Consider the following 12,982-nt stretch of genomic DNA (forward strand, 5'->3'; position numbering starts at 1 on the left):
CGCTGGAGCTGGAACTCCGAACCCGGGAGCCAGCGGGAGCTCCAGGACTCCTCGGAGTAGCGCAGGGCAGGCGGCTGGTTCGGCGCCCGGGAGGCCTGGCCCCGGACGCGCGAGGGGCGCAGGGCGCGGGGAGGCGGGCAGGCGCACATGGGTGCAGGCGGGCCGGCGGCGGTGGGGTGCGGGGGGGGCCGGGGTGTGGCTTCCCCGCCTCCCGGGCGGGATTTGCATGTGTGTGTGGCGGCCCCAGACTTCCTGCTCCTTCTACACTGCAGGTACGCGCGGGCCGGGCCGGGCGGGCGGGCGGCGAGCGCGCCGAGACGCGGGCACCTCCTCACCCGGACGCCACCAGCGGCTCCCGGGCCGCGCCGCGCCGCCTTCCGCTCCGGTGGCCGCTAGCCCGCCCTGGCCGCGCCGAGCGCCCTGCTCGCGGGTGGGGGCGCGCCCCTCCGGCCTCCACGGTCACCTCCGTCCTCTGCACCGAGCCTGGCCTCGCGCCCCTTGGCGCTCCCACCGCCCCGGGTCCCCGGAGGGCCGCAGCCATGAGCGAGATGTCCAGCTTTCTCCACATCGGGGACATCGTCTCCCTGTACGCCGAGGGCTCCGTCAATGGCTTCATCAGCACTTTGGGGTGAGTGAGCCGAGTTCGAGGGGGGCGCGGGCAGGGAAGGGGCGCCGTAGGCCCTGGTACCAGTTGCGTGCGTCCTGCCGCCGCCCCCCGACAGAGGACCTGGAAGTCCCCAGCTTCAAGGAGCGGGGTAACGGCTCGCCTCCTTTTAGAGAAAGGAAGTGAAATGTTTGCCCAGGTAGAAGTCGGGCACGCTGCGGGAGTTGGTAGGAGGCGCCCCTTAGGCGAAGCCTCCACCCTCGCGCGCTCGACTTTCTTCGGAGCCGGAGGAGAGGTTGAGACTTCCTCTGCAGGTGGTCCCGGGGCGGGGCAGGTGGGTGGCTGGGGCCTGAGTTGGGGAAAGCATCCGGGCCTGGACGTGACTGGCTGGGGGGAGGGGCGGAGCTGTGGGGGAAGGCAGGGGCAGCTTGGAGCCCGAAATCCTCTTGTTAGGGTCCAGTCGCACCTTTGAAGGGTCGCATCTTTTCCTTCTAGCTCTGTCCTCCCCTGCCCCCCTTAAGTAGGAGTGCCTTCTCAGCCCTCCCCTACCAAGAATCCTAAGTCCTGGCCCCTTCTCTCCGCCTCTCCCGGTCAATTTCCTGCGCGGCTCATCTGGCGCCCCTTGGTCCCCGGTCCCAGGATCTCCCGAGCTCTTTACAAACATTAATTAATTCTGGCCATCACCCCCCAGGGTCTGGATAAGCAGGGAATCTATTCAAGTCCCTGGAGAGGCCTAGGCCTGAAGCAGGCATAGGGCAGGAAAGGAATTAGGCAGAGCCAATAGGTTTATCTTCAAAGGAGTAGTTGGGTGAGTCGCAGGGGCGGTGGGGGGCGGGGGCAGGGGGGGAGTGAGGAGGTAGAGTGGTTTCTCCACCTCTCCAGCCAGGCTCCAGGGCAGGTCTTGCTCCCTTTGTCCCATGTTCAGTCTGGGGACTTGTGTTAAGTTGGCTCATCTTCCTCCCCCCCCCCCCCCCCCCCCCCCCGGCTGCCTTTAGGATAAACGCACCCTCCTCTGCTCTCCCTACGCATCAGGACACCCGCCAGCCACAAGGTGCCTCCTCTCTGGGGGTTTTGGAGGACAGCCCTGGAGCCCTCAACCCAGGTCTGGCTCTGGACCTGGCCTGGCTCACCCCTGAGGCTGGGAAGTGGGAGTCACCTGGTTCTCTTGATGTCTCCCAGGGTATTTGGGAGTTTGGCTTTAGTCCTGTAGGAAGGGGAATCCAACAGGACTGGGGCTTGGAGGGCTGGCTCTGCCAGCAGAGGATTCTGACTGGGAACTCTAGCATACCTGCTCTCCTTATCCTTCTTGGTGCCTCTCTCATTCCCCTCCCCGTTCAGATGTGGAATCCCCAGCCACATGTCCTCGCCCTCACTAGATTTGACTTCTCTTGCTCCTTTCCCCAGAGGATGGGGGTGGAACCACATCTGGGCCAGCATCTGTGCAGGCCTCCCCCAGAGAGCACGGGCCGGGGGGACCCCTTGCTGCTGCTCTGGCCAGGGCTGCTGTTTGAAACTACTAGCCTGCACATAGTGTGCACACAGTAAACACCTCCCATAATGCTGAGGGAAGGAGGAGAGAATATGGGGGAATTGGGGGCAGACGGAAGCCCCCCACCTTGTGTCTGAACAGCACTGGGAGCTTTTGGCAAATGGTCATCTCCACTGTTGCTTAGTGCCTGGTTCAGGGCTGAGCACAAAGTGGGTGGGGTTTAAAAAAATTTTTTTAAACATTTATTTATTTTTGAGAGACAGAGAGAGATAGAGCACAAGCAGGGGAGGAGCAGACAGAGAGAGAGACACACAGAATCCAAAGCAGGCTCCAGGCTCTGATCTGTCAGCACAGAGCTGGATGCGGGGCTCGAACTCACGGACTGCGATATCATGACCTGAGCTGAAGTCAGCCACCTAACCAACTGTGCCACCAAGGCACCCCCCCCTTTTTTTTTTTTAATAAATGTTTATTTATTTATTTTGAGAGAGAGAGTGCAAAGGCAGAGAGAGGGGGAGAGAGGGAGAGGATCCCAAGCAGGCTCCAAGCTGTCAGCACAGAGCCTGACCCAGGGCTTTGATCCCACAAACTGTGAGATCCTGACCTGAGCTGAAATCAGGAGTCGGATGCTTAACTGACTGGGCCACCCAGTCACCCCCGAAGTGAGTGGTTTTTAAGTATCTATGAGATCTGTCAGAATCAGGGGAAGGATCTTCTGCCCTCCACACAGCCCTCATCCCCTCAAAACAGATCTGTCACCTCCCAACACAGCTCCCTCCTGCCTTGGCCCTTCCTGCCCCCAGGAGCGCTTCCTCCAGTCCATTTTGACCCTGGGGCAGGACCTGGTGACCTCCGATAGCACTTCTACTCCAGGGTGCCTGTTCCCTATGCAAACACCTCCAACAGCTCCTGACTTTCCACCGATGGATGCCCCCCTCCCAGCTTGGCATTCTGGCACCCTCACTTAATTTCCTATTTTTTTCCCCCATTCACACCCTCTGAAGTTCTAGGTGCACGATACTACCCTGATTCCTGGAACCTACCCCACGCTCTAGGTCTCTTTACCTTTGCTCCTGGGTTGCCCCCGCCCTTCAGCCAGTCTCCACCTGGGTAAATCTGACCCACCCTTAAGACCTCATGCGAAGTGACCTTTTTTGAGAGATCCAGCTCCTCCTCCCCCAGCCTGGCAGAATTAACCCTTCTTTCTCTGTGCTTTGCACTGCTCAGCACAAACTCCTCTCTGGGATTGTGTTGCTTCACGATTAGTTGGGGATTTTTCTGTAGGGCCATCTAATGCTGGGCAATTTGCCAGGATTAACTAATTCATTACACCATTCATCCGCTCAGGCTGTCCGCAGGCACCGTACTGGGCACGGGGGGCCTCTGTGGCGAAAGAGGGAGCCTTGTGTCTCACCTTCTGGGAACTCAGTCAATGAGAGAATGATTTCTAAGCACTGCTAAGTCCTCCCTACTCAAAGTATAGTCCTTGGTCCAGCAGCAGGAGCGTCGCCTAGAAGCTTGCTACAAGTACAGAATCTCTGACCTCTGCCTGTCCCTCGGAATCTGCCTGCTGATCCCCATGGGATTTGGTGCCTTAAAGTGTGAGCTGCACTGCTTTAAGTCATTCTCTCTCTGCCCCATCCTCACCAGAATCTTTCTGGTGGCCCCAGAAAGGGGCCCCTTGGCTTTCACCCTGGCTGTGGGTGCCCATGTCTGTGATTTGAGTGAGTTCCCAGGCTAGTCCAATGTTTGATATCCAGGAGGTGCCCAGTAAGGGCTGGATGAAATGAATTTGTTGAGGACAGGGGCCCCCTTGGTGGGCAGAGGAGCTGGTCAGCTGGGAGATTGGGGGGGGGGGCATGGGTGGAGGAGGGAGTCTGGGGCAGCCTTCAGTTTCTGGCCAGGCACTGCAGGGCAAAGTGGAGGAAGCTAATTAGAGCTGACTGAATAATTAGAGCTCCTGGTGAAGATTGTACATTAACTCCAGGTTGAGAGGATGGGAGGGGTCTGGGCAGCAGATCCTGGAGCAGGTCGGGACCTTGGCAGGGAAGGGAAAGCAGGCCCATGCCTGTTCTTGGCAAGAGAGTGTGGCCAGGACCACTGCCTTGCACCTCACCCTGGGTGGAAGGCAGCAGAGGCCAGGGCTGGAGCGACTGATCAGGGCCAGTGAAAGGTGGAGGATTTAATGCGACTCCTGGCCAGTGGCTGTGGGGAACTGGCCCTGAGTGTGCAGGGTGGGCCCCTCAGAGTCTGACATCCAGTTCCTTGGAGGTCTCTCTGAGTGGCCAGAGGGGTGGGCCTTGGCCCACAAGGAGTAAGTTGGGGAGTGCAGGTGAACTGGGTCTTGAAACTGAGCTCCCAACGTTTGTCAAAGTGCCTTCCTTGCTTGGAGTTCCATTTGGGGGCTTTCAGGGCCTCCGAACCTGTATTGCCCAGGGCTGGGTGATCACAGGGAATAGGGTCAAAAGACGCCCCCCTTGGGTTTCTCTGTCCACCTTCCAGCCTGATTCACTTCCCCAGAAGGGTGGGCACTGGAGGTCAGCACCCAGAAAACATGGAGGTAAATATGGAGGAAGCCCCAGGTCCCCAGGGTCAGGACCCTTACATCAGTAGTCCCAGGGGCAGGGTTCTCCTGCTTTGTCACTAACTCTCTGGTTGATTTTGGCAAGACTCTGCCTTCTCAGAGTGTGTTTCCTTCAGCCTGATGTTCTCTAAGGTGCTCTGCACCTGAGAATCCCCTGGTATCTTTAATTTTTTTTTTCCTTTACATCTTATTTATTTATTTATTTATTTATTTATTTATTTATTTAATTTTATTAAAAAAAATTTTTTTTAACCTTTATTTATTTTTTGAGACAGAGAGAGACAGAACATGAATGGGGGAGGGGCAGAGAGAGAGGGAGACACAGAATCGGAAGCAGGCTCCAGGCTCCGAGCCATCAGCCCAGAGCCCGACACGGGGCTCGAACCCACGGACTGCGAGATCGTGACCTGAGCTGAAGTCTGACGCTTAACCGACTGAGCCACCCAGGCGTCCCACATCTTATTTATTTTTGAGACAGAGAGAGAGAGAGAGAGCACAAATGGGGGACGGGCAGAGAGAGAGAGGGAGACACAGAATCTGAAGCAGGCTCCAGACTCCGAGCTGTCAGCACAGAGCCCGATGTGGGGCTCAAACCCATGAACCGTGAGATCATGACCTGAGCCGAAGTCAGTTGCTTAACTGACTGAGCCACTCAGGTGCCTCTCCCCTGGGATCTTTAAGAAAACATTTTTTTTCCAGCTTCCAAATCCCATGTCAGACCAACTGGGGTCTAAGGGTTGGATTTTTTAAAAACTCCCCAGTGATTTTACCTGGGGTGGGGATCCCTGATCTAAGGGCCCTCCTAGACTGAAAGGCTGTAGGGAAGCCTACCTGGTCCAGAGGACCCATCTCTTCGCCTTCATCAGACTTCTTTAAGCCATTTAACAAACCTTTATTGAGCACCTACTATGTGCCAGGCACTGTTCTAGTCACTGGGGAGTCAGTAGTAACCACGATAGAGTTCCAGCCTGTTCCAGTCTATACAATGGGGAGCTGGGTGAGATGGTCTATAAGGGCCCTTTGAGCCTTAAGTCTCTGAGACACATGTAATTCCACGGGGGAGGGCACTGCCCCTCCCGTGCAGACTACATTCCTGGAGCAGATTTCAGACCTGCCTTTGGCTTTCATTTAATTGTGATTTCACTGGAGATGCCGGACTCCTTTCACCTGGAGATGCCCTGGGGCACAGGGCAGGGTCTGGGGCTCAGCTAGGCCAATTCATGCAACTCATTTTTTGAAAATACATATTTTTTTGTTAAAAAAATAATATATGGGGCACCTGGGTGGCTCAGTCGGTTAAGCGTCTGACTTCAGCTCAGGTCATGATCTCACAGTTTGTGAATTCGAGCCCCACATCAGGCTCTGTGCTGATAACCCAGAGCCTGGAGTCTGCTTCGGATTCTGTGTCTCCTCTCTCTGCCCCTCCCCTGCTTGTGCTCTGTCTCCCTCTGTCTCTCAAAAATAAATAAATAAATTTAAATTAAAAAAAAAAAAGTTAAAAAAAATATATATGTTCCACAGAGAAAACTGGAAAAACTCAAAAAAATGATCTGTGATACCACTGTGACTTATATTAACATTCTGCATGTGAATCTTCAGACCTTTTATTTACACAAATAAACAGTTACAAAATGATGTCAAACCGCACATATGGCTTTGTATCCTGTCATATAGGGGGGTGGGTATGTTAAAGCTGTATTTTCTTATGCCCACACGCCATTGTTATAGCTGCATAGTGTCCCTCGGTAAGATGTATCCTCATTTATTCAAGAAACTCTAGTATCGGGCATTCAGGTTGTTTCTAAAGTTTTGCCCTTATAAACAATCCGCACTGAACATCCTAGTCCATACATGCCCTAACACTTGTCCGGTTTTCCTCTCAGGCTAAATTCCCAGAAGTGGAATTCTGAGATCAAAGAAAAAGCACATCTTTACATCACAGACTCTCTCAAAACTCTGCCTGTTTCTCTGGTGGTAGAGGTACTGAGAAGGTGACCCTGTGCCTCAGGGGCTCTATCCCCCCTTCATGTCCTAAGTTTGGGGGTGCTGTACTAGGGGGTATGGGGAGAAAACCAGCTTCCACCCTCAGAGTTGGGCGTGGTGACTGTGATGGAGAGAGGAGGGGTGAACTGGAGAGAGGGGCTGTGTGGGGGTTGCCTGAGGGCAGAATCCAGGGTTCCATGGGGAGGTGGGGGCGGGGACGCCAGGGACCCAGGCTGCATCCAACTCTCAGCCTTAAAGAATCCTGCTGTAGACACTTGCTCACACTCTGCCCTGCCCTACATTCCTGACCCTGCATCCCCTCCCGACTTGGCCCAGTGGGGCTATGGGGTGGGTGGGGCAGTGGCTTGGGTTGGGGGTGGGGTGATGTGCTGGATTTTAGGGTGAGGCCACACCAGCGCTCTGCTCTCAGCTCAGGGGGAAGTTTCTGGGTTTCGACTGCCCCTGGGCCCGCATATGGAGCCCCTGCAGTCCACCCCAGGCCTGTTGTCCACGCAAACACCCCATGTGGAGCTGGGGGGCTCCTCCCTGGAAGTGGGGGCTGTGAGAGAGGAGGGAAGGAGGTCTGGGAGAGGGGAGGTGGGCAGAACCCAGACCTCCAGGAAGTTCGTCTCAGGCCTCTGAGTGTGAGTTCCGAGTCCCCCTGAATGTGTCATGCTGGCAGTGGTACCCAGCACAGAGCCCCTGCAGTCACAGTTCCCTGCATGAAGGCCCCTGGTTTAGCAAGGCTAAAGGACTTGCCCTGGTTCACGTAGCAGGGGCCTTTCACACTGGAGACTGTGGGCACAGAGATGAGGCTAGGCCTTGACTACACAGTGAGCCCAGGGTGTGGGTGGGGGATGGGGCTGGGGCTGGGTGGGGACACACTGCAGAGGGCTTTCCACCTGGGGAGACAGGCAGGAGGGACTCCTCAGGGGACAGAGCAGAGGAGCACAGTGATCACAGTGGTGTGTAAATGTAGGTATTTTTTTGGCTATCAGGTGGGCAGAGCCAGAAGAGGCAGTGAACATGAACCTCAGCCCTGGGGGCAGCTGCAGGTGCTGGGGCAGTATATTTGGTTCGCAAATCCCTCCCATTACTCAGCCAGCCAGCCGTCACCCGCTTCCCCCAGCCTGTAGGAGAGCTGTCCTCTCCAGGCTGGGAGTCTAGAAACCGGTGACGGGAATGATCTAGGTCATGGAAGGCAGAATTCAGTCTGTGTCTCAGAGATGCTGCTGCTGCTGGCAACGGGGAGACTTTACAGAGCTTTTACAGTGGGTGGCCCTGGCCTTCACTTAGGCTGTCACTTTGGTCCCTCACCTCCAGCCAGAGGCACACATATAATTCAAAAAAAGTAAAAAGAACCATTTAGAATACCCATAAGCCCGCTACTTAGACGATAATTGCCCACATTTTGCCATATATGCTGCATCTATTTTTTGCTGAAGTATTTTATGGTAAATTACATAATTGCATGTTTTCGCCTCTAAATACTTCATTACACATCTCTAAGAAATAAGGGTATGTTCCTGTGTAACCATAGTACTGTTACCACACCCTTCAATAATTTCCTAATAGCATCCAATGCCCAGTCTGTAGTCAGATGTGCCCCATTGTCCTCAGTCTTTGACCACTGCTTTCTTTAATTCAGGATCCAATCAAGGTCCACATGTTACATCTGATTCTTATGCCCCCACCTCTTTCTTTCCCATGATGACATCGAGTTCCTGACAAGACAGGGTGGGTTATGCTATAGACCGCCTCACTTTCTGGATTTTGCGGCTCTGTTTCCCAGAGAGCTCTGCGGCAGTCTGGAGCCAGGCAGGCCAGGCCTCAGGGCCTGCCCTGCTGAATCCTAAGGCCTCAGTTACTATGTCAAGCAGGACAGGACAAGTCCAGTTCCGGGTTATGCAGAGCAGGAGAAAGGCTTGGGCCAGCAAGGCCAGTGGGTGAGGTGAAGGCCGACCAGCGGGGCAGCCCCTGTTTAAACTTTTCTGTCTCTTCTCAGCTTTCCCTCTTGTCTCTCCAGCTCTCCGTCCCTCTTCTTAGCCTAACAGATACATCTCCCTGTGTACCGAGCAGCATTGTTGAGACCTTGGGACTTACCAGAGTCCACCAATCCTGAAAGCCAAAACCCCAGGCCTGTGGGCAGAGGCAGCGCCCTGAAGGCTTGCACATTAGCCCGGGACGTTCTTTCTTTCTTTCTTTTGTTTTTAAGGTGTTTATTTATTTTTGAGAGAGAGAGAGAGAGCAGGGGAGGGGCAGAGAGAGAGGGGGGAAGAGTTCCCAAAGCAGACTCCGCGATGATAGCAGAGAGCCCGATGCGGGGCTGGAACTCACAGACTGTAAGATCATGACCTGAGCCAAAGTCAGACACAACTGAATGAGCTACCCAAGTGCCCTGCTCTTTATTTCTATTGGACCAAATTTAGTCATTTTTACCACCTCCATATCTCTGGAAATATTCTTGGAGTTCACTGAGTGTGTGGCCCGCTCTCTGAAGAGGAAGCCTACCTTGCCTGCCCTTAGGTCCAGGGAGTCTATCTCTTAGCCTTCATCAGACTGCGTTAAGTCATTCAACAAACATTTACTGATTCATGCTTGTTTTAAGTTCCATATACTGGGCTCTCTGGTGATACATGGTGGATCCTTCATAAAGAAAGATATGTAGAGGTGAAGTAAATGGATGTTTTTGTAGGGATGCAGAAATGAATTTCTTTTCTGCGATGAGCCAGAGATCCGAGCCAGAGATCCATCCCAGCCAGTGAACCTGGTTTCCTCTTCCAACATTCCTCCCCACCCCACCTAGTGGGTGGGACTTTGGGTATTTGGAGAAAGGGATTCTAAGGCCCTCATCCACCACCAGCCAATCCCAGTATTCCAACAGGGCCTGCATTGGGAGAGGCCTTCCATGGATCTGGCCTAGATTTTTGGGGTGGTGGCCAGTGTCCTGGTCTGGGAGTCAGAGATCTGGGGTCTGGAACTGGCTGTTCCTTTAACTTGTTGTGTGACCTGCTGCTCAGTTTCCCCTCCATGCCTCAGTTTCCAGGCCAGATTGGGAGGGGCTGACTAGAGTCCCTCAGGCATTTCCCAGTTTATGATTCCCCCTCCTGTGGCTTCTGTGATAGTGGCCATGTTGGTAGGTGCAGGTTTTGATTCAGGCTCTTCTGATAGTCACCTGACCCACTTCTAGGTCCTTTCTTCTTCCTCCTTATCTAATCTTTCCAGACAGCATTGACCCGCCCCACTGCCTTTTCTATGACTCCCACCTGGATCTCAAAGTCCAGCCAGGGCAGAATGGGGCCACTCTGGTCCCTGGATGCATTTGCCTTCCTCTCTTCCCTTAGACTGAGGTCTGGGGGTGCAGACCCCATGGACATTTCAGGGACAGCAACCTCCGCCACAACTGTGTAGAGCAGAGTTTTCAACCATCTCTTCTTCAGAGGGTCCAGGGCAGCCCTGAATACAGGCCTCCGGCCAGACCCCTCCCCACTTGCGCTCATCTCTCTCTGCCCACTTGGTGGATGCCCTGTTGGGCCCTGCATGGTGCAGGCTCAAACTGGCTTTGTGCCTCCCAGCAGATGGAAGGCTCACAGTAGGGACTGTCCTCAGGGCTGCTGAGTGTCCTGTGGGCTGGCCCTGAGGTGGGGAGATGCTGGGGTCTAGGACATGACTCCTGTCTTCAGGTCACTCAGCATGTTGGGTGTGAGCTTCCTGATGGTAGAGATGACACCCAGCACCTAATGGCTTCTCTGTAAGGTTTTGTTGAACCCATGGAGACCTCGATTGTACACGTGCCACCAACTGACCAGCTGTGTGTGTGTGTGACCGGAGGGGGTAGGGTGATGATAGTGTTTAATTTCACTCCTTGAACCACACACTGGACTGTGGTAAGAACAGAATTAGGTATTGGATATAAAATATACAACAATTTACAACGTGTTCCGCACACTGGTTTTTCTAACGTGGTCGTGGCTGGGGTGTCACCTGCTTTTAGATGAGGAGCGATGTGGTGGGAATGGGCAGGGAACTCTGCAGGAGTCTAAGCACAGCCTTGAAAATGGCAGGGCTTGGCAGGACTCGGACAGGGACAGGGATTCTGGTGTGCAAACGCCTGGAGGTGGGACGATGAGATCAGCGGGCTGGCGGAGGGTGGGAGTCAACCGTTCCCGGGACCTCAGGCGGAGACGGAGACGGAGACGGAGACGCGCTCGGGAGAGGTCAGGGGTGGGGTGAAGCGACGCCGCCGCCACCTCCCTCTGGAGAGCTCGGCTCTCCTTACAGCGCCAGGTGCGCACGCGAAGCCGCGCACCTGAGATCGGTGTCCGGCTCCTTTAATCAACGCAGATTCCCCCCATGAGGAGAGTGCGGGGGTACGGCCCCCGGACGTGGGTGCCACCGGCTGGGGAGGGGTCCGGGGCCGCCGCGGGGGCAGCTGGGCAGCGCAAGGGAGGAAAGCGCGGACGCAGCGCACGTCACCCTCCCGCCCCCGCGCGCGCCTGCAGTCGGAGGCAGGCCTGGGCGAGGCGGCGCGGCCGGGTGACGGCCGCACGTGGGGCGGCGAGTTTCGCCCGGCGGTGGGGAAGGGGCGGGGCCTGGCGGCGGGGGCGGGGCGCCGGGAGGGCACTGCAGACGCCGGGTAGGCGGGTTCCGGGGGAGGGGCTGGAGGGGCGCTCGCGACCGCCGTCTGGCCCGCGCTCCCGCCCGGACTGCCCCCTGAGGCGCCCCCTCCATCAGAACTTACCTGTCGTGGGTCCCGGCCCTCGGGCCTCCTTCTGGCCTCAGGTCTACCTGCAGCCCATCTGATAAGGACTTTCCTGCTTAATCTGTTAATGGTTTCTCGAGGCACCCCTCCCGCCCCTCCCGACTGATAGCCTGTTCAGGGGTTGCCTCAGTCTTAATGAGTACACACAGAGGAATGGAAGGAGGCTTTCGCGGGGGCGCTTGGGGACATTGGAGACGCTAAACATTCTGCTGACAGCTGCTTTGCTTACAGGCTAGGCGGGGAGCTCCCCTATGCATCAGATGGGAAATAAAATGCTGAGTAGGGCAAGGTGCCATCCCTTAGTTGTTCCTGGGGAGGGGTACGGAATGTAGCCCAGCGTTCCCAGGAGATGTTGATTCTGCTACTCCGGACCCACACTTTGAGGACGGAGGGGGTGGAATGTGAGAGCCAGGAGGAACCTCTGAAAGTCCCATCTCCTGACCTTGTTTTCTTGATACCTCCCGGGAACACCCCTGCCTCTTTTATCCTCCCACATGGCTTGCCTCTCTGCTCTGGTCCCTCCTACAGACCGTTCCTGCCCTCTCTCAGCTGCAGGTGGAGGATGTTTTCCTTCCCAACCTTGTTGAAGTTCTCCACCTGGAGGCCATGCTCCCCTCCTGATCAATCCCTCCCTTTCCCTATGTGTTTTTAGCCTGCACTCCCGCACTCCATGGGGCACTGGGGAGGGGCTGAGTTGGAGATATCAGGGCTTCAGAAGCTGTGCCAGAGTGGGTGGGGACAGAAGGACATCCGCGTAATGACAGGGCAGATTTGTGCCAGGGGGATTAGGAAAAGCACGCCAGGAATCCGAATTTACATGTGTGTTTCCTGCACGTGTGGCCCAGACAAGGAGTCCCCAGGGGAGTCATGGTGGGGTCAGGGCGAGGGTGGACTTTCCTCAGACAGAATCTCTGAGGAGGGGACCACCCCAAGGCCTTGAGCACTGGACAAGATCGGGGCTGTTGGGGGCTACCCCAGCCTCTCCTCAGCCACACTGACTTCCATGACGCCCTATGGCTGTCCGGCAGCCCCTGGCCCCCAGTCCTGGCCAGTGCTTCCTCCCCTCCCCCATCAAAACATATCCATCCTGTGTCCCCTTCCTTCAGGGCTTTGCTAAGAGGCAACCAGCTAATCTGATTCACTAATGTCTTACAGGAAATTCTATGAATTATTCAAGGCTCTGTACAGCTCCTGCCTCTTCTTTCACACCTCTGATTGGCCAAGCTCTGACCTGTTCCTTCCCTGAATTTGGACAAAATCCACAGTTGGTACCACCAATTGGCACTCATACATATTCTTTATATCATTAACTCCTCTGAGTATGTGCTTTGTCTTCCCAATGAGAGTTTAAACTCCCTGAGGCAGGGACCTTATCTTTTGCTTCTTGTATACTTTCCCTAGCAGCTAGCGAAACGAATTAATTCGCTCACTATATAGTCCATGTGTGCCTGCCCTGTGCCCGGCAGTGGTCTAGATTCTGGGGATACAGCAGGAAGCAAAACAGACACATCCCTGTCTTCATGGATCTTCCATTCCAAGTGAGGGGGGTTGTGACCAAAA

The 12,982-nt window shown here is 55.4% G+C and overlaps 1 protein-coding gene across 6 annotated transcripts in view; it reads left to right on the forward strand.

Annotated features, from left to right (window-relative positions):
- The first annotated feature begins 261 nt into the window (after positions 1-261).
- The window catches only part of ITPR3 (inositol 1,4,5-trisphosphate receptor type 3), a 68,173-nt gene continuing 55,452 nt past the window's right edge, over positions 262-12,982 (forward strand). For 3 of the 6 annotated variants that reach the window (XR_007152092.1, XM_047858265.1, XM_047858267.1), the window contains exon 1: positions 263-628. Coding sequence is in view for 4 of the 6 variants with exons in the window: in XM_047858265.1 (XP_047714221.1) it covers positions 540-628 (89 nt within the window). In the remaining 2 variants the exon portion in view is untranslated. Of the gene's footprint in view, positions 629-12,982 lie in introns of all 6 variants that reach the window. The other 3 variants (XR_007152093.1, XM_047858268.1, XM_047858266.1) reach the window with 2 other exon arrangements.

This window comes from Prionailurus viverrinus, chromosome B2 (genome assembly GCF_022837055.1).
Source record: "Prionailurus viverrinus isolate Anna chromosome B2, UM_Priviv_1.0, whole genome shotgun sequence".
Classification (NCBI taxonomy): Eukaryota; Metazoa; Chordata; class Mammalia; order Carnivora; family Felidae; genus Prionailurus; species Prionailurus viverrinus.